The sequence below is a fragment of the Argiope bruennichi genome, chromosome 1, assembly GCF_947563725.1.
Source record: "Argiope bruennichi chromosome 1, qqArgBrue1.1, whole genome shotgun sequence".
In the NCBI taxonomy this organism is placed as follows: domain Eukaryota; kingdom Metazoa; phylum Arthropoda; class Arachnida; order Araneae; family Araneidae; genus Argiope; species Argiope bruennichi.
In genome coordinates, this window is record NC_079151.1 from 47,361,944 (window position 1) to 47,389,425 (window position 27,482).

The 27,482-nt window shown below is 24.8% G+C and overlaps 1 protein-coding gene across 2 annotated transcripts; it reads left to right on the forward strand.

Moving 5' to 3' along the window:
* LOC129963644 (V-type proton ATPase 116 kDa subunit a 1-like) lies at window positions 1–27,166 on the forward strand. 2 transcript variants are annotated; one of them, XM_056078148.1, is made up of 19 exons: window positions 1–404; window positions 2,267–2,345; window positions 2,494–2,591; window positions 3,109–3,237; window positions 4,375–4,460; window positions 5,946–6,072; window positions 6,175–6,257; window positions 6,349–6,442; window positions 6,918–7,130; window positions 10,361–10,511; window positions 13,874–14,013; window positions 14,671–14,810; window positions 15,492–15,579; window positions 18,359–18,477; window positions 19,649–19,871; window positions 21,219–21,326; window positions 24,621–24,834; window positions 24,926–25,088; window positions 25,872–27,166. In XM_056078148.1, the coding sequence occupies exons 1-19, from the start codon at window positions 288–290 to the stop codon at window positions 25,966–25,968; spliced, it is 2,469 nt and encodes an 822-aa protein (XP_055934123.1). In that variant the 5' UTR covers window positions 1–287; the 3' UTR covers window positions 25,969–27,166. The 2 variants fall into 2 exon arrangements, with proteins under 2 accessions (XP_055934123.1, XP_055934115.1); XM_056078140.1 differs by having other exon boundaries at window positions 4,354–4,460; window positions 25,872–27,165.
* The last annotated feature ends 316 nt before the right edge of the window (window positions 27,167–27,482 follow it).

Below are 27,482 nucleotides of genomic sequence, written 5' to 3' on the forward strand. Positions count from 1 at the left end.
TGCAACAGCAGAATGAAAATCGAATAGATATTGATTTCTTGCGGCAACGTTGATAAGATTCGGTAACCTGGGTTTTAAATATTACCTTACATTATAAATTCGCACAAGTCGTAAAATTCAAGAATCTTTGAAACCGCTGAAATTTGTTAAGTTGATTATTTATTTTTAATTCTTCGCGATTACGAATATTCTGAAATTTTATTTTCAACAACTATGAGTAGTCCTTTAATTGCCTGAAATTTGATTGGGATTAATTATTTGGTTAAAACTTCCGTCTTATTGCAATCATGGGTTCCATATTTCGTAGTGAAGAAATGACACTATGCCAGTTGTTTCTGCAATCAGAAGCAGCTTATGCATGTGTTTCTGAACTTGGTGAGCTTGGTTTAGTGCAGTTTCGAGATGTGAGTATAAAATCATACTTATCCTGCATTTCCTCAGTTCCTTTACTGATAGAGATATGCAGCTGTTTATCATCTTATTTCATTATGTTAAATTAAATGCTATTTTTCTTTATGTAATATGTTTTAAATTAAGGTGATTTTAGTATATGCTAGTATTGTATTTGATTACTGTTTATTATTGTTTTTAATATTATTACTCGCTATTAGTTTAATTGCTTTTAACTACAAATAATATTTTGTCGACTGAAAATAATAGAAACATCTTGCACTGTAATGAAATCTATTTGGAGGGTTATAATTTTAACACAAAATAAATATATCCAAAATATGTATCTTCATAATCAAATTGTAAAAATATCCTTGTCATCATGTGTATTACTCATGTAAATATTTGGAAATTTTGTTCTTTACTTATTTTATTATCTTTTAAATCTGAATATCACTTTAAATACTCCAGAATTCTTTCCCTGTGATCAATAATTGTTTTTCTTCATAATTTTCTGATTTACTTATCAAATAGAGAAAAGTGGGGTTTAAAGAAATCTATGAGGTTAAAATAATTAAATCCTTAATTGTGTTTGTGTTATTCCGATTTTATTAACTGTGTAATTTTGCTTTTATATATATATTGTGAATAAAGGAGTATTCGTAATAATTATATTTGAAAATGCAAGCTGTCAGTTTGAATAATCTATAGAATGTCAAGTTTAAGAAAACACCGAGTTATTTAGAAGTTTGTCAAACATATTAAAATTTTTAATCTGTATAATATATAACAGTCATCAATATCCTTTTCATGAATGACATTTTAAATAAAAGATGTTAAAAAAATTTTTAAGTAGTGAGGTTTTAAAATATAGATATCTTACTTGACAAAATCAATTTTCTTTGGTCAAAGATTTTTTTATTAATATTAAAATAAATTATAATTAGCTGGCTTATAGAAGATATCAGTTTATCAAAAGTTGCTTTTTTTTTGATATGGCATAATTTTCCCACAGATTATGTATTCTTTCTTCCTTCCTATATACTAATAAAGTAGTTTTAATATATATATATATATAAACATTTACAGAATTTTTTTCTTCGGTATATTTATTATTACTTTTCCTTTCATATATTTATTACTAGTTTTGTTTTAGGCGTGAAGTATGATATAAAAAAGCTTTCCTGATTTAAATAGTTTTTATACTTAGAAGAAAGTATGAAATGTTCTTAATTTTTTTTTTAATTTTAGAGTTTTTGTGTTACAATATTTATATGCATATATGATTTTTTTAAATCAAAATGAGTATGTGTACCATTAAACTCGTATTTAAAAAAAGGATTTTTATTGTGTTTTGACAATTATTCAAAAAAAAAAAAAAAATTGAACAGACCTTTTCTCAGATTGATTTTTAAAAAATCATATTTTGAAAAATTTAATAGGGGCACGATTTTAAAATTTGTATAAGAAACCATGGGATTTAATGTCTAAAAAGATTTGGTTCTATTTAACTGTTACTAATTTATTGATTTAATACTAAACAGTACTATAAAATTATAGTTATGTAATTTGAAATGAAGGAAATTTATGAAATTAGCTTAAGAGTATAAATAAATTTTAGTAAATAAAATTATTTAAAAGTTTTTCAGTTTAAAATTTGTAATATTTTTATTCTTAAGATGTGAAATCAATAAGTTTTTATAAATTAGTTCTGATTTTGAATTTTGTGGAGATTACTAATTTTTTAATGTATTGAAATATATATAATTTCAAATTGTTTTTATTGTAACTATATGTTTATAACTAATTTGATATATATGTAATTATTTCATATATTTAACTAGTTATTTGATATTTATATTTATATGTTTTTTAGCTTAATCCTGATGTTAATGCTTTTCAAAGAAAATTTGTTAATGAAGTTAGAAGATGCGATGAAATGGAAAGAAAACTAAGTAATTTTCTTTTTAATTTTTAAAACAATTTTTTTTTATATATATATTCCTTGATTAATTAACATTTAAAAAGCTTACAGGAATTGGTAATTTTATATATATATATATATATTTTATTGTTTATTTGAATTTAAATTTAATTGTGCAGGATTTCTTGAAAAAGAAATAAAGAAAGATGGAATTGCAATGATGACCTTTGGTGATAATCCAGAAGCTCCTCAGCCAAGAGAAATGATTGATCTTGAAGTAATTAAATCTTGTCATAAGAAAGCGGAAAATATAGATATTGATATTCTACTTTTGTTTGTTTGTATTTTATATATTATATGATTTTAAAATTTATTAAAACTAATAGTTTGGGATTTTATATCATTATTAAGTGTTAAATATATACATGAGAATAATTTTGTTTAAATATGATAATGTTCTAATAATGTTGTATTAATTAATATTATTATTAAAAATATTTTTTCTGACTTAAATTTAATTACTTAAATAAATAAAAAATAGTTACGCTAAATATTAGATCTATAATATAAATCACTCGTGTTATAGATTTGTGTTTTTGTGTGAAAATTTGTCTATTTGAATTACTTTATTAAAAAAATAAATATTTATTCAGTTTTAGAAATTTTTTAAATATTGAATACTTATTTTTGTTTTGTTTTTAGTAGTTAAAATACTTCTTTGTTTAGTTGATTTAGAATTTTATTTTATGCTTTATGAATTATTGATTTAAAAGTCATATGAATTCTTTTTGTAGGCTACTTTTGAAAAACTGGAAAATGAACTTCGAGAAGTTAATACTAATGCTGAAGCTCTTAAGAAAACATACTTAGAATTAACAGAACTAAAGCATATATTAAGAAAAACTCAACAATTTTTTGATGAGGTAAATTTTTATTTGTAATATTGTCATATAGTATTTATAATTTCTTGATTGGAAGTGTTCATCTGTAGTATTTTTTCATCATTTATTTGTCTATATTTACTCTTTAATAGATAATGATTAATATGCATACCAGCAATTACAGGATCTGAACCTTTTATCTGATATCTGTCAAGAAGTTTCATAAATGATATAAGTCACTAAACAAAATGTTAATATATATGTGCATGGAATCTTGTTTGTATTGATTACCCGTCAGTGCTATTTTTTGACTAATAAGTTCATAATAAGTAATTTATATTATGAATTAAAAGTTTAGCTTAAAAAAATTTAGTAATGGATTTTTAAATTAATCAATGAGTTTGATTACTTCAGTATCTTTATGTACAGAATCTGTTTAACATATCATACTGTTTTTGACTTCCATATCATTCTGTAAGTAAAAATCATTTCCAAGAGTAAATAAGCACTTGATTTATAAAAATGAAACATAACTTATTAAAACTTTTATTGTAATTGCATATTTATCTTTAGGTATTGAATGAATTTAAATATTGAAGATATAAAAAATATTAGTTAATACCAAGTAAAGTCTGTTGATAAAATAATAAAAATATTTATCTTTTTTAAAAAAGCCAAATCATCATTGATTCAAAAATATACATTTTTCTTTAATATTATCATTTTTTTGTAATACAATGAGTATTTTTTTGTCATAATCAAAATATAACTGAATTGATTAAAAAGATTCAACTTTTAACATAAACACTTTGAGAATTTGTCAAGTAATATTCCTTTGAAATTTAATTTTTAAATAAGGCAAAAGGTAAAGGTCACTGTATTGCTTCCACACATCTATAGATTGTGCATGTTTATTGATAGATATAGAATGGGGCCTTTTTATTAATTTTCACATTATGCTCATATTTTTCTTGTAATAGCATATTAATATTCTTTATCAAATCAACTCTGTAATTTTTCTTATTAAAATTAATGTAGCACTTTTTTTTCTTTTTATGATTTGCACTTTGCTATATTTTATTTTTATGCTGCATGCTATTATTTCCTCTTGGTTTTTTGGGCCCCAATTGCATGTAAATAGTAGAATTTGCTTAATAGGCAGAATTTCATGCTGTGCAGATGCACGATCCAAGTATGCAAGAAGAAAATGTTACTCTGCTGGGAGAAGAAGGGCTGCGATCTGGTGGACAAGCTTTGAAACTTGGGTAATTACTTTCTTTGTAATGTTATTGATCATAATCACTTTGTTGGTTGTCTTTATAAGGCATTTAGATTGTTGATTAGAAACATCTTAAGACCTTTTTGAAGGGATATTTTTTAGGGGAATAATAATAATAAAAAAATGTTCATTTGCTTCCTTTTAATTCTTTAGATGATATGATTTATAATTACTTTAGATCATCTGAGACTTTATCTATTCTTACCATTCAGTATCTATCAGCTTATTCAGGTCTTAAAGCAATAGGAAAAAGGAAGTAATATTACTAAGGTGATTTGACACTTGACTCCTTTATTTTGTTAGGAGAGAGGAATTCTGCTGATCTGCTGCATATTTCATCAGCAGTAATTATTAGTACACATAACGGTTAAGAATAATATTGTAGTTAAAAATCTGGTGTCAAAAGTTTCTCTTTTCATTATATGTTTAAATTGTATTTGGATAAATTTGGGTGTAGAAAAATTTCAAAAGTTTTATTGTCGAATGTGTATTAATCTTCCAAAATTACTGTTAAAGATTTCATAAGAATTTGTTAATAATCCCACAGGAATATGATCTAATAATGTTTCTTAATACCTAATATGATATCTATTCTAAATATTAGAAGAAGCATTAAATTGCTTGAATTTCTATATTCATTTCTATATTTGTTATAAGTCTGCTCTTCATTCAAAAAGATTGGAACGTTCTTTAAAAAAATTATCATAATTTGAATTTCGGTAACTCTTGAAAATCACTTTAAATGTTTTAAAATTTTTTTTAAATTATAATCTGCATTAAGTAATTTCACTTATATGTGTATTGCTCGTGTTTTAAATTCTTGGTAAATTATTATGTATTTTTCTTCTTCCCCACCCTTTTTTTGGAAAATGCATCTTTTAAAATTATAACAGAATAGGTGAAATTCTGGATTAGTTATTTAAATTTTATTAGGTGACTTTATTTAGATAGATTGAAAGGATGCAGGATCTTTGAAGATTAAAAAAATTAAGAACTTTTGATCATTGAAATGAAAATGCAAAGTTGATATTGAAATTTACCTTTTATCTTTTGCGAAGAGAAAATAAATTTGGCTATCAGAAAAAGAAAAAAAAATGCAGTAATTATTTTTTTTTCTTTAGTTGTAAATTCAGACTAATTGCTGTTTGCTTTTTGTGTTGGCATTTTATCTTGCAATCCATTATTTGTGATAGGTTTGTGTAGATATTTGTTTAAAAAGACCAGGTGCCTTCAGAAAAATATTGAAAATGCTTACTTATGTATGGAGATTAGCAATTCACATTTTTTTTTCCTATCTTGATAGTGCTAAAATTTGCAGAACCAAACGGTCAAATAACTTTTTAAGTAAAATTCTTATATTTTGCTGTGTTTGTAAATCTTGGCTTTACAAAACAAATTAGCTTAAAAAATATTTTATATTATAAAATTTTATACAAAAATGATTAATTTGTGCTTTTTCTCTTTTTTTAAGATTTGTTGCTGGTGTAATTTTAAGAGAGCGTTTGCCAGCATTTGAGAGAATGCTATGGAGAGTTTGCCATGGTAATGTTTTTCTGCGTCAAGCTGATATTGATACTCCTTTAGAAGATCCCATTACTGTAAGATTCTGTTTTTATTATTCTATAAATATCTGTTGTGATATTCATGTATACTAAAATGAATTTTTAAGCTATTTAATAAATATTTTGTTTAATTTATAGGGTGACCAAGTATACAAATCTGTTTTCATAATATTTTTTCAAGGTGATCAATTAAAGACAAGAGTTAAAAAGATATGTGAAGGGTATGTATGTATGTATGCTTAATCTAAAGAACTTGCAGACTGTAAATTAGAATAATTTTTATTATGAAAGTGAAATTTTGTCTCCTTTTAGCTTCCGAGCTACATTATATCCTTGCCCTGAAACACCTGCTGATAGAAGAGAAATGTCGATTGGAGTAATGACTAGAATAGAAGACTTAAATACTGTATGCCTCTTTTAATTATTATGTATTTAATAGTTAAATCACTTATGTATATTGTAGTTTAATATTATAATTATTGTAATGCATATAAATAATTGTTTTGCAGTAATTCCTTTAAAACTAGTTAAATAAAAGATTTTTATTATAATGACTCTGTAATTAAATGATATTTTATAATTGTATTGTCATTTGATAACCAGTAGTGGTTTGTAATACTTTTGGTTATTTTTAAGGATTCTACAGAATTTTTATGTTGTGCTCAGCCAAAACAATTGTGATGTTTAATATTTTAAATTTATCGTTATTTAAAACCTGCTTTTCTAATTTTTCCTGTATTTTTTTGTATTGAAATTTTTATTTTGAATTTAGGGAATTGAAAATTGGGTGAAATGTTTGTAACAACAATAATCTTTTAAATATGAATTTACTTCATTTGTTACTTTTAAAATAGCTTTTTTTTATATTGCTTATTTTACAGGTTCTTGGACAAACCCAGGATCATCGTTATAGAGTTCTTGTAGCTGCTGCCAAAAACATCAAAAGTTGGTTTGTCAAAGTGCGAAAGATCAAAGCTATTTATCATACATTAAATTTATTTAACCTAGATGTTACACAAAAATGTCTTATAGCAGAATGCTGGTGTGCATGTTCAGATTTGGATAAGATACAAATGGCACTTTGCCGTGGAACGGTATGATATAATTTCTTTTGGATTCTAAATTTCCTATCATTTATGTTTAGATTTGCTTTTTTGGTTATTAGAAAATTACTTTGAAACATTTTTGATTATCACTTTTAATGTTATTATAAATTTATGAATGAAATAATTTTAAGATATTTGTTTAAAGAAAGAATAAAAAATTTGATTAAATAGAGAATTAGATATTTGATTAAAGAAATTTCTTTAGATAAAGAATGAAAGAATGTATATGAAGTTATACAAATGCCCTTTTGGTTTTTGTAAATCGTAATTTTCTGCTTTTTAAAAAAGGCATTGGCATAACTTGCACTTCACATTTGTGCCGACAGAATTTTGTGATTAGTTTCCCCTCCTTTCCATATATACTAGAGTTCCAAAATTTTATATAGTTATTGCTTTCTAATTATAATAGAATATTTTAATAATATTAAAATGCTTAAATATCAATTAATATATTTAACAAAAAAATTCATTCTACAGAGATGTCTTCTTGATTTTAATTTCAGATATATACATTTCTACATTCCATGTTACTTATACACAAATATTATTAAATATATTAAAAACTAAAATGTAGAATATAATAAATATTAAAAAGTTTACAGACTATTTGATTAATGTAGTAAAAGGTATAAGTTGATGAGTAATATTTTTTAATTGAAAATTCAACATTATAGAATATAATTATATGAAATAAATTTTGAAATATTCATTGAAGATTAAAATATATATATTAAATAGATGCTTTTAGAGACCAGCTGGTTTACCCATCTGATTAATTATAAAATTTAAAAGTTGTTTACGGTAGTCATTATTATTATATATGCTAATTATTATGGAAACTATAACAACCTGACAAAATTATTTTCATTTGAGGTTTCTAAAGATAATGAATTGTTACTTTTGAACACAATAACCTATGACATTGAAAATTCAAACAAATTTCTATAAACCAAGCACAATATGTAAAAAATGTCAACTTTTTGATGAGATTTTAAATTACACAATTCCAAAACTGAAAAAGAATTTAACTATTTTCGTGCATTAAAAATAGATTCTCTTTAGAGTGCATAATTTACACTTCATTATTAGACAATAAATAAATTAAATCTTCTGTTAGCTGAAATATAAATGACTGAAATTATGTACTGTCACTTTTCAAATATTGATTAAAATTACAATTTGAAATGTAATTTGATTTCAGATGTAGAAGATATAAAATTAAAAATGAATAAAAAATTGAAATAAAAAATGAGATAATCCTTATAAGTCAAGTTCTATTAGAGAATCAAGCCATGGAAAAAATGAGCTTGTATGATCAAAAAATGTGTATATATTTGTAAAAGCAGATACTGATGGTGCTAAAAACTATTTTAAAGCTTATTATTTTTTCCACTCTATAATAATTATTTACTATAATCAATTCCACTCTATTTGTGGTTTCTTATCTGAATTAGTGTAAAAATTAGTTCAGTCTATAGTTTGTATATCAAATCTTCAGTTTCAAATGCAATCTCAAAAAAATGAATTATGTTTTGAGATTTAATATTAAGAAATAGATTCATAAGAAAATTAAATTTTTATATAAAACAACTATTTTAGATAATGAATGAATCACAAAATATCTTCTCTATATCCCTTCCCCTCTTCTTTTGAGTCTGTTTATTTTTCTCCTTTTCATCTCAAATGAGAAATATGCAAAACTTTATTCTTGATCACTGATTGTAATAATTAAAAAAAATCAATAAAATTAGATTCAACTATTGTATAATATTCAAAACAGTATCATTGGAAAGATAAATATTTTTACTTTGATAGGATATGAAAGTAATTGTTGTGCAAAATTATTTAAAAGATTATTAAAAATAATTAAAATTTAAATCAGCTTAAAAATGCAAGTTTAATATTGAAAATATTCCATTCTAAATTTGATAGCTTTAAATTCTCCTATCTGTTTTGTAAATTGCCAACACACATGTACACATATGTTCATCTTTATTTGTATTAAAGATATTATGAAAATTCCCATTTACTTGGAGTATTTTATGAGAATTATGCACCTTGATTTGGCATCCACATCTTTGATGAAAAATTTAAGCAATGAATTCGGAATACTATTAGAAATGAAGTTTTTTAGAATTTTTTAAAATTATTTTCAAGGCAAACTAGAATTTTAAATGTATAGATTGTGTGAGTTAGAATATTTTTTCTTAGAAATCTGGAATAGCAATAGTAGGTAATTTCCTTTATCATGAAGTTTTATATAATTCTTTAGAATATGAATGTCAAGTGAAAAGAAACCAATAAATTTGAAACACTGTTTACATGCAACAATGTGACCACTATATTATGATATTCAATTCTACACTTCTAATGGAATGATTATGTATTTTTTAATACAATAGTAAAATAAAATATTATTTGCAAAATGATAACTGACCTTTAAATTAGCTGCTTTTTAAAAATTACAAATATTAATGATATGATAAATTTGCACTTCTTATCTAGAAGGAAGTGGGGAATTGCCTGTTTCTGTATTTACTCTGTCTCATAACATCAAAACTGATAAATCAAATAAAATGATTCTAAAATAAGACTAGCACTTTAACACAATTTATGAGCTAAATATACTTTTATGTTTTTTTGCAATCTATCACTAGAGTGTGGGTCACATAAAAGTTTGTGTTTGAAATTCAAGAAAAAAAGGCCTGTTACATACATAAGTCTACTTTGACATATTCTCTCACACAGTGTGTTTTCACAATGAATGTCACAAGAAAAATTCTTTTATCAAAGTATTAAAAAGAAAAAAAATATATATATATATATAGAAAAATTAGGGATCAAAATCATAAAAATTATAGATAAGAAAATGATAGATGAAACTTTAGAAACCATGATAAATATTATAAGAAACAAGAAAATATCAAACATTCATTTTATATCAAAATTAAAATACATTATAAAAGTGATTATGATTCCAATTTACTTAACTTTTCTCTGTATATCTAATACATTTAGGGTTTTTTTTATAGATTTTATTTTTTATTGCTGTATACTTATATCTAGTTTTAATTGATTTCAGCAAGATTTTAGATTAACAGATAATTTAGAACATGATTTTATATTTCATTATGCCATATATCTCTTTTTTCATTCATTATTGCATTGATATATATTTATATTATATCATGTAACTAATGATTGTATCTTTCATATAGGAACTCTGTGGTGGAAGTGTTCCATCTATTCTGCACAAAATGCAAACCAATGAAGTTCCTCCTACTTTTAATCGTACAAATAAATTCAGCCAAGGATTTCAGAACATTGTTGATGCGTATGGTGTTGCCAGTTATCGAGAAGTTAATCCAGGTATGATTAAGAGGGATAAGGCAGGGGTGTTTGTGCTCCGGGGAAACCCCGGAATTCCGGGGATTTTGAACTTCGATACCCGGAAATTCCGGGGATCGTCGTTCAAAAGGAAGTAGGAATAATAATGAATTATTTATTTTGATCTGGGTAATTTTGTTTGCTTTGAAAGCAGAAAACGCAAGGTCAGTGTGTGTGGTGAAAACTTTTCCTTTCTTTCTCCAAAGGCAGTGATAATGCGTGAAAAGGGGGAAAAACTTCTTTTTTGTTCTTTCCTTATTGCGAGTTATGACTCATTCCCCCTGTTCTCGGACATTCTCTTCTGGATTCTTTTCGGCAAGTAGGCGCGGCAGAAAAAAAAAGGGAGAGACTTCGTTCGACCAGATGTGCGATCACGTGACCTGGGTTCAAAGGTCTTAATTTTGCAAAAAAAGTAATTCATTGAACTTTTATAATTAGGTCATTCAATACTTCATAATCGTAATTTTTCATTTCTCCCCCCCCCCTTCTCGAAACTCCAAAATGTCGGTAGTAAGTCCGTAAAAGTTTCCGGGGATTTTTTGGGGTCCCACAAACACCCCTGATAAGGTTGCAAAATTTGAAATGAACATATCATGTCAGTTTAAACTTTTTGTTAAAATTATTTTTTTCTGTAAGAATGCTTAATGAATTAAATGTTTTTATTTCAGTTTTTCTCTATCATAATCTTGTACAGAACTTTGAAAATCTTTATTTGAATTATCATAATTTCTAGGCAATAACTTTTCCAAAGCATTTATAAGAATATGAAATATTTTTTTAAAAAATGTTATGTAAATGTATACATTTTACTAATTCAATATTTGTCTTATGTTTAAAGATTTTATATAATACAAATATTGCTTATAATTAAACTTATCTTGATTTAGTATGAAATTAGCAAATCTATAACTCCTCTTAAAAAATGAATGTAAAAAGAAAAGAAAAAGTATTAACAATATATTACTAAACTCCTCTTAAAAAAAAAAAAAATCCTTTTTATAGAAATATTTAATACATTCTTAATTAAAGAAATTTCATTGTATCTTGCTTTAAATATTAATATTGGTGAGAGAAAATTTTATTCATTTATGGTATCATAAGTTTTTGATTAGAACAATTGTTGTTTTGATGTTATACTTTGGCAGTTTCTCTTGTTAAAGTTTTTCTAAAATATATATTATTAGATATGTATAATTATACTTTTTTTTATGTTTATGTTGCAACATGTTATTAATGCTCTTTACATAAGTATCAGAATTAGTTACTGAACTATTTTAAAGTCTAGAGCAAAGATAATAATAAATTTTACTATTAACGTAATTTCACTAGTTCCCCCAAAGTATGGTTTTAATATTTTTTAAATTTCTTATACAGTTTTAAAAACAAAATATTATTTAAAATTTCTTTTTTCTCTCTTTGCATTTAAGAAATGTTAATATATATAATATTAATATAAGTAGTAACCATAAATCAGGGAATTGTAAGTTTAGTTAGGGAAAATCAAATTTCTAAAAGAGATTTTTACAATTTTTATAGCTGCTTTGTTTTAGTATTAATTTTAATTTAAAATGGAATATTAATTTTGTTAAATTATTAATCATACTAGCTGCCTTTGGCAACCAGTCGGTTCGCCAATCTTAATGTTCGTGTAAATTTTAATAATTAAATATTTTATGCAATTCCTACTTTAATAGATTCTTCATCAAAATATTTTAAAACTTCAAATTTTGATAGTCATATAATTCAATCATAATGTTATAAAGGCCTTCAGTCATAACGTAATATGTATCTCTTTCATTTTCTGTTAGCACCCGTAGAATTTATGCTTTAAATTAAAGTGGAAAGAATTAATCTGCAATTAATAGAATAATATTTTTTACTGAAACAAAGCATTTTTTTTATAAACTGATTAATGAAAATAGTCACTCAGCATTTAAACTTTATGGGCACTAAAGAATATCTTTTTTAATTTACTTAATATCTCAAGAATTTGTCAACAAAATTTTCTTAGATTAATCATGAGCAGATCGATTCATTAACAATGTTTAACTTTAAATGCATCAAACACTAAGAAAATAAAATGAATCATTTAAAATAATCGGTCTAAATCAGGTTTAAAAAAATTACTTAAAAAACGATGTACTTAAAACTATAAGCATATACAAAAAATATATAACTAACATAAATACAATTTAATTACAAAAACATGCAACTAATCTAAAAATAATTTAAATCATCCGTTGATGATGGTTGTCATGTCAACAATCAGAACACAATGCGCATGCGTGAATTTTCAAAGCCAGTTACGGTAACGGAAATGCGTGAGTTATTCTACGCCAGTTGGGGTAACGCTATGCAGATTAGAAATTTTTAATTTCCTTTATTCGGTGTTATTTTAATTCAAAAGTACTTCAGAGGGAATCTGAAAGATCGATTAATTAACAATGTTTAATTTTAAATGCATAAAACATTAAGAAAATAAACAGAATCGTTTGAAATAATCGGCCAAAAAATGTTAACTCTAGCCTCATTACTGTTGGGGGGAAAAAAAACAACAAACTAAAGCCTTACTCATTACGTTGGGGAAAATGAAAAGATTTTTTTGGCGGGAAAGTTAATTTTTAATTAATAATTAAAATTCTAATTAAAAATTCAAAAAAAAAGGGACCCCAGGTGCACATTCCTGACCTCTAAGGTATACATGTACCAAATTTAGTAGCTGTAGGTCAAAGGGTCTTTTCTGTAGGGTGCCAACACACACACACATTGAGCTTTATATATAAGTATAGATAATAATCTGGCATAAAACTGATTTTTTTTTTTTTTTGCATAAAGATAAAATAATAAAAAAAAATAAAAAAAATAAAAACTATTGTTTTTATATATTTTCACATTATATTTTAAATTGTTTTCTTAAAGGTGTTTTCATTTTAAGAGAGGAAGATATTCATTTGTACTGACTTTTTGTGAAGTGCTTTTGTCAAATTTTTAATCATAATTTAAAAATGAGCAAATAATAAGAAAATTGTAATCATTTCTCAGTGTTGTGTCATATAATAAGAGATTGCACTATAAATATTGTAAATAACTACTATTTATTTTATTTAATGTTTCTTTTATATTTCTCTAATGCTTCTTTTATATTCTGTATCTCTTGATGTATACATTCATTTTAATTTTTAAAGTTAAAAAAAAAGTAATCAGAAATGAAATTAGGAATATTTATTTTAAATTCTTTTAAAATTTGTCTTTTAAAAAATTATATTTAATATATTTATAATACAGCTTATGAAATTTTAAAGAAATAAATCTCATTTCATTTATTGTATCATTATTTTTTTCAGCTCTTTTCACTATTATAACTTTCCCATTTTTGTTTGCGGTGATGTTTGGTGATGCTGGACATGGATTATTGATGACTTTATTTGCTTTATGGATGGTCTTAAAAGAGAAAGGTCTTGCATCTGAAAAATCAAATAATGAGGTACTCTGTGATTTTATTATTTCAAAAGCTTTGTAACATTTAACTTATGGTTAAACTTTAAATTGACAAATATATGCTTGTAATATCCACTATAATTGTATTAATTTATTTTTATCATGTAATTAATGACATACAAATTGGAATTTTTAATTTTTGTATTCATTATAAATTTATGTTTTTAATAAAAATTAATGTAATGTGTGTGAAAACTAATATAATCATTTTCTAATTCAAAGATCATAAAAAAGTTTATATGCTTCACATGGAAATTTTTGAAATTTTGTGCATATTTTGCATAACCAAATAGTGATAAACTTAGTTAGTCTTTCAATAAAATTGTTTCTAACTTTTTTCTATAATATCTTTCAAATAACATATGGTTATTGCATTTAAAATTGACAAGGTTGTAAGTTAAAAAAACTGCTGAAATTGATCTTTTTGTTTTATGCACTGTATCTTGAAACAGCCTAAAATGCCATTCTATTTTAAAATTAATCATTTATTAATCATTATTGTTTAATATATACATATATATACTTTATTTGATATTATAGTATATAAGAATTTAGTATTAAGGTTTTAAATATATATATATATATATATATATATATGCCATTTATTTTAAAAATTTGTTTAAGCTTGTACATTTATTTTCAGATCTGGTTGACTTTTTTCAATGGAAGATACATAATTTTGCTTATGGGAATTTTTTCTGTTTATACTGGAATTATTTATAATGATATATTTTCTAAATCATTGAATCTATTTGGCTCATCATGGTATCCGACAGAAAACTTGTAAGTTTTATTGCTTTATTTATGTAGTAATTGGAAAGAAATGTTTTAGGAATGCTATTTTAGAGTGTTGCAGAAATTACTATGAAATTCATAGTAATAATTAAGATTTAATTAATAATAAGTGAATTTTGAAACATTTGATAAAATGAATATTTTTTTTAACTGCTTGATCAATTTACACTTGAAACTTACATTTATTATAAAAAAGAATTTTGAGTTGTCATTGGAAAATTCTTTAAAATTGTTTAATCCATTGATTCTACTGTGTTTTGTTGAGATACAGTAAAACTATTTAAAAAATAATTCTATTAAATTTTTTTTTTTCTATTTGTGCAGCTTTGAAATATTAATTGATTTGAAAAGATTACAAAAAAGTAACTTTTGTTTCTTGTGTAAGTAAGTCATGTGTATTGACAAGAAAAAGTTATATGAAATAGTAAGCCAATTTTTTAACAGTTGGATCTAATGTTAAAAGGCACAACTTCAGTCTTCTGTATGCTTTTGTGTAATGCACGTTTTCTAATAGTATTGGACAAAATCAAACTTTGCTACAAAAATATCAGATTTTTCATGATTTGATCAATTTCTTAAATTCATATTTGTTTATGTGATAATTTTGCTAACTTGATCTTATGGTATTGTTCTGAACGTTATTAAAAAGAACTTTAAAATATTTTTCAGAAATTATAAGAATTTGCCAAAGCTGTATCAGTTGGATCCTAACAGTACTGATTACATGGGAAAACCTTATCCATTTGGAGTAGATCCTGTAAGTATTAACTATGAGAGAGCTTTGTGTTTACAGTCAAATCTCGCTTAACAGGCACCTCACATAATGAGCGAAATAAAATGCAATAAAATGACTGTCTTAATGAGGGATATTTCGCAGAACAAAAAAAAAAACAAAAAAAAACACACCTTTAGATTGACTAATCTTTGTTAAGAACCTTAATACATAGAAGTTTTGACTGAATAGTTTGATAGTTCAGTTAGTTAATAGTTTAATAGTTGAGTTAGGTCAAACCTCTAAACTGAACTAGGGGTTTGACCTAGTGTCTATGGAGCTTTAATTGACATGAGTCTGATTCTATCAAGGTTATAGGTATAGAGATGGACAGTAATGTTATTGCTGAGCTAGTGGAAGAACACAACTAGAACTACCAAAGAATTTGTAGAGCTAGCTGTATTCAGCATCACAACAAAAAGTTGTGTTGAAGATTTGGTCAAGAGAGCAAGAAAAAAAGACAAAAAAGACCAACAACCTTCCAGTGAAATAAGGAAAATGTTGAAAGTGTGAGAAATTATTGTATGATATGTTGAGAAGCATCACCCTGATAAGGCAGTATCTATGCATGCTACAAATTCATTTAATAATAATATTGTGTCTCATTTTCAACAAATTTTGAAGCTTTGTTAAAGAAAAATCTATTTGGACAATTTTCTTGTTAAAAAAATATGCATTATAAACAATAAGTTATAAATTTATTGAATAAAATTATTATTTATTATTATACATTTGATTGAGATCTTTTTCTTTCTCCTGAATAAAAGGATTTTACACGGATCCTAATGGGGGGGGGGAAGGGTTTCTCTTATACTCTGTTTCACCCTAACTTGGCAGTAGTGTATATTCTAGGCATGCCGAATCACAGTCGCTGTGAGGGGAACTGGGTTACTTTAAACTATAAAGTTACTAGAAATGCAGATCGCGGGCGGAACTTTATCTCGCAAATTTTCCGCCAAATAGTAAATATTTATTGGTTGGGAACTAAATGAAGCTGAGTTGGCGGAGACGTAAAAGAAAAGCGCGCCAAATATTTGACCTTGAAGACCGGTTCTAGCCAAAGTGGAATTCATTATGTCAATCGTTTCGTTTTATTCGTTCGCTTTATTTACAAAATACTTAACAGATAAACACTTCTAACTTGAGAATAATTTTAAATACATACTGATAAAAAAAAGGATTTCTGTAATTTATGATATTATTTGATAAATTTCTGAGCATTTTAACTATTTTAAAGTCGGAATTGATGGGGAACTCTTTCCCAACGTGGAGCATCACATTTTCTGCCTTTTACAATACTGCCAAGTTAGGGTGAAACAGAGTATAATAAACATTTAGCATTATGAGCAAGATTCAGGGAGAAATTAAGCTTGTTAAGTGGAGATTCCACTGTATTTTGTTTCTTTTTAATGTATTTATAATCTGATATTTTTATTTTGTTCTTATTGTACTAATACTATGCAATAATTGTTCTGTATCAAAACATACTGTGTGTTTGAAAACTATTATAAATACTGGCCAGAATGAAATCATTCTCTATACATTTGCTTTAATAATTGTATTTATTTTAGCCTTTGAAATTAACTGTAGGAAGTAACATTTTTGGATTTAAAATTTTCACTCTCTATTCATTTCTTTTTAATTAAATGAATGTCCTATTGGTGACATTAAAATAATAATATTGATATAAATTAGCTTAAAGTTAAAAAATTGTTTTCCTAGGATTATATTGATAGTTTTTCAAAATCTTATTAGTTAAAAATATCTATTTAATTAACTATGTATTATAATGAAATCATTGCTGCATATCTATATCTTTACATATAACAAAGATGGATGTGTATGTTGGCACTCTACAGCTCAGACCATTTGATTTAGAGCTACCAAACTTAGCATACATATGTTTTAGAGGGAAGAAATGTGCACATTGAGGCAATTTTTTTGAAATTTTATTTATAATTTTCAGTAATTAAAAATTGAGCAAAATTTTGGAATCTTTCCACTGTAACTTTAGAAAATATTACAGCATATAAATGGTTTTTTTGTATCATATTATTCTTACTTATAAATTATTTCAATTAATTAAAAAATATTTTATCCATACTTTCCAATAATTTAATTTGCACAAGTACATTATGCATGCATAAGAAGAAAAAAATAGTTTTGGCAATGTCTTGGCAACACATTGATAAAAAGCTCAAATTAAAAAATAAACTAATTAAAAAAAGTGGTCTAAGTGAAATAAATAATTATATTATATGTAATTTGTATCAATAAATGTTCTAATAAATTATGAATTTTAAATTTTTATACATATTCTCTTTTCTGTGAAATCCTATTTAATAAAATATTTTTGCGACACTAATATTCTAGATAAAAAAAAGTTCAACTTTTTTTGTAATTATAACTGATGGAATTATGAATCATGAACATATAATAAAAAAAAATAAAAAATAACCACGATTTATTTGAAGTCAAATATAACAAATACTCTCAGTGAACCAGCTGATTGCCATAGACAACTATTTTGAAATAAATTTATAGCTTTTATCAATTTTGGAAGTCATAAAATTATCCGTAATCAAAAATTTTGAATTGAGGAAACATCTTTTCTTTATAAATGCTTTATTCTGATGCTTTGAAGGAAAGAATAATTATGGAATATGATTATCCTAAATATTGTCAGTAATCTGAAAATATGACATTTTATTGCTATTTTAGTTGCTGTGAAATTATTTTTTTCTATATATTGTATTTCTTTCAGGTTTGGCAAATATCTACAAATAAAATCCTCTTTTTGAATTCATACAAAATGAAATCTTCTGTAATTCTTGGTGTTTCTCAAATGGCATTTGGAGTTGTTTTAGGCTTGTGGAATCATCGGTAAGCATGTAATAAAATCATAAATTCACTGTTTTTTGATGAAATTACGTAGATAAGTTAATTGTTTTTGTGTTCTATATAGTAATTATAGAACATTTTTCATTTTATTGTATATGTTATTACTTTTTTTGCTACTTCTGTTTATGTATTGTAAAAATTTGTGGATACTTCTTTCTCTTTTTCTTTTCCTTTCCAGTAAATTAGAGCATTCTGCTTGAAATTGCTTTTCTAATTTTTGTGAACCAACTATTTCATAATCTTTCAATTTCATTTACTCAAATTCTGTTTTTTGAATGTAAAATTTATAATAATGTACAATACATGCTTTAAAACATCAAGAACACAGACTAAAAATGCACACAAAACCACTCTATTCCATTAAATGGGGACAAGAAAATATATAGCTATCATTCAAGTAACATAGTATTTTTGTAATTACGCTTAATTTTCCCTGTTGCCATTCTTAATTTAATTTCATTATTTAGCTGCATATTTTTCTTTCACCAATAAAGCAGCAAAATTTGTCTATTGAGTGATTTGGAAATGAGCTTCATGTATTTCTATTGATTTAAAAGTTCATCATGAAACTCAGTGCTAAGAATTTTGATCTCTCATTTTCAGTAAGGATTCCAGATTCTAGTGTCAGTTTTTATTAAATGAGAACTGACCTTTGAAATGCATTAAAAATTTTTTATTTGTGTGATAATTATAAAACTCATAAAAAAACTGCAATTATTTTTTTTTCTTTAATGAAATATCTCTTTCTTACTTAAAAAGTTATTATTTAGTATTCCAAGAATACATTTTTTTTTTATTAATTCCCTCCCCCCATAAGATTCAATTTTTCATCATTTGATATTGCAAATTAAATTTTTTCCTGAATTCGATTTCACTTTAAATTTAACAGCTTAACAGCTATAGTGCATGCATGAAAGTTAGTATCAAATGTCTCTTTTTTTAGCCAATTACCACAATATCAGTTGTCACAAAATGGGCTTAGTACAGAAATTTTGTGCTACATTAATTTGCTTTGTAATAAAAAGTTTTGATATTTTATATGGATTTTAGGGCTTCCTATAACATTTGACATTTATTTTGAATGTTAACAAAAGTATCAATAATTTTAATTAAATAACTTTTGTTATACATTAATTTCAATTCTCTTTTACAGATATTTCAAGAGACCACTGAATGTTATATGTGAATTTGTGCCACAGTTGATTTTTCTTATTTCCATATTTGGTTATTTAGTTCTTCTGATATTTTCAAAATGGTCAAATTATAAAGCCAAAGATGCCAGTTGTGCCCCTAGTCTCTTGATCATGTTGATAAATATGTTCCTGTTTAACTATCCAACTGAACCTTGCTATTTAAAAAATATGTATGCTGGACAGGTATGAAATATTTTTGTATGAGATTTTTGTTGCTTCAAAATTGTTTAAAGAGATTTTTTGAAAAGTTACATATTTTATTTAATAAATGACTGGATTTTATGAAATCTTATGAAAATTTGAAAAATAACAGGCTTTTGATGAGTTTGTTGTTCAGGTGTATGGTAAATAAGGGAATTGTCTTTCCTTTATATAAATGAACACATTGACATACTTCAAGTGAAATATAAATACAAATAAAAAATAAATTATCATTCTTTTAACTATATATTGAATTCCAGGACATTGAGTATTAAATAATCCTTTTTTCCCCTTGCATAAAATACTATTTATTAGTTCATGAAATTCCCAAAGAAATTGTTAAAATTTATCAATGATGGTCAGTGACTTTTTATTGATAAAATTTTTTGCATAGGGCTTCATTAATATTGAGTGTTTGCACATATTCTAAGGTTATATAAATGTGTTTATAATATTAAGATGTTTAAAGATACAAAAAGATGAGAAACCTTCATCAATTTTCCCTTTTTTCAGATTAGCTGATTTTATTAGAAATAAAAATAAGAACTACAGATTTTGATTACAATGAAATTCTTCTGAGAGTATTATAATAATTGTAATTAAAATAAAGATATTTTTGTAAAACGCTTAGTTTCTGTTAGAGTAAAATTCAAGTTTAAAAATAGGAAATTGTATTGAAGTTAGAATTAAATCTTAAACCATTAAATCATATGAAAAAATTCTTTTCCATGTTAAAATTATATTGTATGATGCTGTAATTGATTTTGTTCAATTTATTATTGCTTATAGAAATGTGTCATGAAAATAATGTAGAATGTTTATTCTTTGATATTTTAAACATATATCATTATCAAAAATGAATAAAATATAGTATGCTCTGTATTAATTATATAAGATAAATTGTCTTTTCTTTTTTGAGATAATAAGTTTCAATAATTTACTTCTTTAATGGTCTACTAATTTTATTCATATTAGTTTTTTTTTTTTTTTTTTCATTTAGTTTATAGCATTTCTAAAATTTTGACTTGTTATGTACAATTTTTTTTTCTTTGTCATTAACTTGCATATTTGTTAATATTATTGACTTACTCTTTTGAGTTAATGTTTCAGGAATTAACTATTTAGAGGATATGTTTTCATTTTATTTAAATTACTTTTATCACTTTCTATGAGTTATCAACACTTCACTAGGTATCTTTGATATTGTATCTTAAAAATTAATCCAATATAGCATCAGAATTTTTACTGATCTTCTAAATTTTTTTTTCATTTTGGTTTATTGATAGATTTAAAGTGAAATATGATTTTCTGCTTTTTTTTTTCTTTCAGCCTGTTATTCAAGGAATGCTTGTGGTTATTGCTCTCTTATGTATTCCCTGGATGTTATTTGCCAAACCTTACATGAGATATAAGCAGTGGGTGAAAAGGCCAACCTTAGTAAGTGGTTTCTGATTCATAATTATCTTCAGTAATTCAAAATGGCCATTTATTTGATTTGAAATTTTTATATTCTGAGATGTAGTTGTTTATTGAAATATTTGTATCATTATTCATTATAAATGAATAAAAATTATGCATAGTAAATTAGTAATGCATAGTAAAAATTAAGAATAGTAAAATGAGCACGTTATGCAAAATATTTCTGTGGAAAGTATATTTCATGCTTTGTCTCTTAATCTTTGTTTCCTGCAATTTAATTGAGCATTTCTATGATATTGTGAAGCTACTGTTCTGGTTTATTTATTTGTTAGACTATATTTTCTAAAACACTTTGAGAATTACTTAATGTCTTGTTGTTATAAATAAAAAATGCTTATTCAATTCCTCTCTTTATATATAAAATACTAATATATGTGACACAGAAATCACTTCTTCTGTATTGTCGAATGGCAGCAGTCAAATGTAAACAAATTAACCTATGAATTTCAGACTGCTTCATTGAATGTTTTTACAGTTTCATTGAAATCAGTATTTTGCTTAGTTAATTAATGAAAGTGAAAAATATTGTTAGAAATGTTCTGAAGAATGTTTGCTATGGCATCAAGGAGACCATTCAATCAGAGGAAAGAAGATATAAAAGATGTCTGGAGATAAGCTTCAAACAGAAAATTTAATTGAGCACAAAAATATGTTTAACTGCCACCAAATGGTTAACTGCTATGATTTAATAATAGAAATTAATGTTCATAATTTCTAAAAAGATTATCTTACAAATACTGCAATGATTTAATAATGGAAATTAATGTTCAAAATTCTAAAAAGATTATCTTACAAATAATTTTTCTCTTAAAACTGAAAAAAAGTGGTTATATCAATGGAAGTTCCTCATTGATCTATCTGATTGATATTTTCTTCTCTTTTTCTTTCTTTCTTTTCTTTTCTTCTTCCTTTCTCTACTGTTGGTTGGTGAAAGATTTGCCTTAAAAAGCTTTTGCTATATGTGCTTCTAGTTTCTATGAAACATATTTAGACATGTGAACTGTATGCGGCAACTTGTAATCTAGAAAATAAAAATTCTATATTGATCTTTGCTTATGCTTCTGGTGGACAAGCTGATATACTTTGTAGCTTTTTACTTATTAGTTAGCTAATTAAATAACTATTTCAGTGTTTACATTTCTATGAATTAAACTGTTGCATGAGAGTGATGATAGTCCTCAGCGTGACCTTGAGTGTATAAATACTGCAAAGTTCCAATACTGATAAGTAATTGGATTCAGTTAGGTGGGCATTATAATTGGAATTCAAATTACTGTTCTACAGTGCATATGCTTGTGAAAGGTAAAGCTTTAACTTACTACCCGTTTACTTTATTAAGTCATCTGATTTGCCCATATTGTTATCTAGTTTGCTTTAATAAACCCATATTGTCATCTAATTTCCTTAAATTGGCTTAATATACAAAGTCATGATATCCTCATTAATCCTAAATCTCATTAATTAATCTCATCTCATCATCTAATCTTAAAACTGTTTTCACAATAGCACTGTAAAAGAACAATGAACACGTATGATCGGTTGATTGGAATTGTGAATTATATTATGTTTTATATTCCTATTCTCCATGACTGCCTAAGAAAGACATAGTATCTATTAAAATTTGAAATAACATGCTATTCTCTAGAACAATGATTTAAATCTGTAAAGTGAAGACTATCATAAGGAACAACCCAGACATTCTCAAACTGTCTTTAATTTAAAAAAAAAACAAAAAAAAAACACCCTTTTAGATACAAGTTGAATATGCAGCTTTAGATAAGTTTTGAAATTGCATGTTCACCTGGTAAAAAGTAACATAGGCAATTTTAGAAAGAAATTTGTTTTTACCTATAATCCTAATTTTCAATCTTTCCATTTTGTAAAAATAGCATCTTTCAGATTCTGACTATGAAAGTATTTTACTACAAAATGATATATTTTCTAATCTAGTTTCTGCTTTACTAAATATTTCTGATATTTTAAAACTGTTAAAAAAAAAGTGGTGGTTGAGATTAGAACTGGTATTAAAATTAATTATATTTAGACATATTTGTGAAATTTCCTAGAATCTATTATTTCTTGTTTCAAATTATGTGTTATAAACCAATAATTTTGTTATTTTATTTATGCAGTGAATGACTTCACAGTTACTGACTATAACTGTAAATTGTCTTCTGTAAACTATGTCATGTAAATTTTCTAACTTTTGAAACCTTATCTAAAGACCATCTCAACTATTTTACTGACAATGAATTAAAAACTAAAAATAGAATTGTTATGCTCCTTATTAATTAAAGATAAAAAAAATCTTGTTTATTTTGCCAAAACATTTACTTTTTACTTATGAAATTAAATTTTTAGATTTGAAACAGTTTTTAATATTTAATAAACCTATATCTATGGAACAAATTTAAAAAACAGCATGAGAAAAATTGTGATTTTGGTTTTTAAGAAACTTGATTGAATAATGCAAAAAATATTTATTTTTAAAATTTTTGCATTGCTTTAGATACTATTTTTTTGGGTATATTTTTCAACTATTTGTTGAGTGGTTTTGTTACCAAATGTGCTCATTTTTTATTATTATTTGGTTTACATGTTTAAGTGTTATTTGAATGAACACCTGCTCCTTTGTAATAATTTTATAGATTTCACCATTTTAGTTGGTCATTCTTTGTTAGCTGTTTGGGAAATTTCAATTTTTGATCTTAATTCTGTTATCAAATATTTTTAGTGCTAAGTTTATCTTATGTATATAATACACTGATTTTTGTCTAATTAAACATGAGAAATTAATTTGTTCTCTTCAAATTTAACTTTTAGTTAACAATTATTTTATGCCAAATGAAAAATAATTGACTCAGTAATGAAAAATATGAAAACTTTCCATGTGATTTTTAATTAAGAAGCATCTGTGGAATCCTAAAAAAGCTGTTCATAAAAAAAAATATTTATTGGAATTTTATGTCTCCAATTACAATTCACTTTAAAGAGAAGATATATACAAATTTAACATTTATATTCTAATTACATGATAAGGAAATGTAAGAAAAAATGATTTTATTTCATTTTGTATTTTTCCCCTTCTTGTTTGGGATAATTCCTTTAATAAATTGTATCTTCAGTTATTTATTTTTCATAATAAAAAAACTATAAGCATATTGTTTCACCAGAATTTTAAAAAACTGTTAAAATATATGCCTGTATTCATTGTTCTGAATACATTTTGATATATTTAATGAATCCTAATAGATGAATGATGCTCAAGCTATAACTGAGGATGGAAAGGTAGCTGGTGATGGAGTAATACAAGAAGGTCAACTACCACCACAAACTGAACAAGAAGTATTAGACATGCCTGATATATTTATAAATCAAGCAATTCATACCATAGAATATTGTCTTGGATCTATATCTCATACTGCTTCTTATCTTCGACTTTGGGCTCTAAGCTTGGCTCATGCTCGTAAGTTTTATTTATTTATTTTTTAGTATTTTAATACCAAGTTTCATTAATGTTCTGCTATTGATCTATTTGGCATTATTTTTCCATACAGAATTGTCTGAAGTATTGTGGAATATGGTATTGCGTATTGGTCTTCGTGAAAGTGGGGGTATTGTTCTGTATCTAGTATTTGCAGCATGGGCATTTCTTACTGTTGGTGTATTATTGGTTATGGAAGGATTATCTGCTTTCTTGCATGCTTTACGTCTGCACTGGTGAGTACAAAATGCAGTTTTCATTATAAATATAATGAAAAATCTTCTAGCTAATAACAAAGATATGATGCTATAAGTATATATATATGTGTGTGTATGTGTTGATATTATGAATATGTGTTTGAAATTTAGCATTTTACAAGTTGAATTTTGAAGTATTAGATAATGTATGTAGTATTTAAAGATCAAATTTAATGTATTACTTAATGTTTTTAAATCCAACTTACCTTATTTAGTCATGTATAAAAATTTAAATTCTATCATTCTATTTATATTTTATGTAACTTAAATATAATATTTCCATTCACTCTGCAAAATTTTGGTAGGAAAGTTTTATATATTTCAAAATATTTCTTTCCATCTTTTGGTAATTAGCTTGCTACCAGCAACATGATTCTTGTCTCATTTTAGTGATGTTTACACATAATTTCTATCATTCAAAGTTTGCATTATGAAATATTTAAATTATTCTGTTTTCGTTTCTATCAATGGATATAAAATAGACATCAAAATATATAATACCTTGTTGATATGCTTTATTTTGTTCCAATTTAAGATCTATTTTTCCACTGCCTGTATTGTGTAAAATTTTCATTTCATTTATTTTACACTAATGAATTAAATAAATTGATGTGGAATAGCCTTTATTATTATGAGCTTGAACATGTTAATTTATGTTTTTTATTAAATTTCTTATGCCTTAATCATTGAAAATAATAGATTTGATATATTAAATAATAATAAATTGATTTTCTTAAATTTTTATTGTATATTTTCTTTTAGGGTGGAATTTCAGAGCAAATTTTACTCTGGGACTGGATACATGTTTGTTCCATTTTCATTTGACACCATTCTAGATGCTGCTGGAACTGAAGACTAAAATTAAGAACTGAGATTATTTATTAAAAATGTAATCATTGTTGCATTTTCCTAAATTTGTGTATGTGTTGATGCTTAGTTAGAGATTGAAATGTACAATTTACGAATTTTATTTTTTTGATCGAGCTTATATTTTCAGTACTGTTTAGAAGGTTTTGTCTGAAAAATTGATTGTTCAAATAGCTCTCAAAATGGAATCTAATTTTATTATTTTTTTAGTAAAATAGCATATTTCCAAATTTAATATACTATTGTTTCTATTTTCATTTTGGAGAAGATGATATGATCATCCTCCTTTGCTTTTTTATTCAATGTTTTCTTTTCAGTGCTACCATGACGTGTTCATTAAAAGTCCTCTGTGTTTTCTTTTCTTAAGCTGTGTACATTTCTTCTAAACTTTCATTTTAGTGTTAGTTTTTAAAATCAATCAATATGCTTTGTGGATCTGAATAAAGTAAGCATTTGTGTGGTCACACAATTCTTTTTAACTTTTGTCAGGGATTTCAAATAAAAAGATATACTTCTTAAGATCTTTAAAGGAAGTACAATGAAAAGTATATATTTTCAAACTGAAACTCATTATTCAATGTTAAGAATTTCTTTAATTTTTAAAATTCTTTTAGAAGAAAATATACGAATTTCTATGCAGGTGTTAAGCAAGATTTATATCTAATAATTTAATTAGTGAATAGGGGAGCAAATATTTATTCCTAAAATAATGCTTAATTTATGGTAATTATGATTTTTTAGATGCAAATACTTTAATCTGAGTCTTGTTAAATGTATTACAATGCTTAGATGTAATTCAAAGTTAATTGTAAAAAAATCTAATAGTTAGTAACTATTGGAAAACTTATTTGATGAGTTATAAATGATATATTACAAACTTTAGAGTGTATAATTAATGTTATGCACATGATTATTTTTTGTCAACATTTGATTAAATCATTATTTAGAGTGATAAATATTTAATTTTTTTTTCATGATTTCTAGTATATCTGTTATTTATTAATTTAACTAGACAGTTATTTGGTATGAATTGCAAATTAGATTTTTCAGAAATAATTTAAGGAGAGAGAAAATGTTGGATTACAAATATTAATACGTAATATATGCTGTGTTATTTGCTGAAATTGTGTAAATACTCATTTTATGTGTTTGTAATATTTTATTTATATTGCTTGTATGTTCCAACTGTTTTAGATGTTAATAAATGGTTATGCCAAATATAGTTTAAGGTTCTTTTTTATTGAAAGAAGTTTTCTTTACTCCTACTACTTATAATAAATTTACATTTTAGTATCACAATAAAAAAAATTATGGTAATATAAATTAAAATGGAAGTCCCTGAAAAGAGAATTTTAATAGGCAGTCAGGTATTGTCATTATAGCCAATATTGTACTGGCAATTTGAATATTACCACTTTAAAGTGTGATCAGAAAGTTAATAGATTTTAAAAAGAAATGTTTGGTTTAGCAATTGTGTAATGTAGTAACAATTCCAATAAATATCAA

What these genes read in the sequence shown, in the direction of transcription:
- LOC129963644 (XM_056078140.1), top strand. Translation starts at nt 288, where the DNA reads ATGGGTTCCATATTTCGTAGTGAAGAAATGACACTATGCCAGTTGTTT. An exon ending in GAGAAATGATTGATCTTGAA is followed by an intron (nt 2,592 to 3,108) that starts GTAATTAAATCT and finishes TTCTTTTTGTAG; the next exon opens with GCTACTTTTGAAAAACTGGA. An exon ending in TGGCACTTTGCCGTGGAACG is followed by an intron (nt 7,131 to 10,360) that starts GTATGATATAAT and finishes TCTTTCATATAG; the next exon opens with GAACTCTGTGGTGGAAGTGT.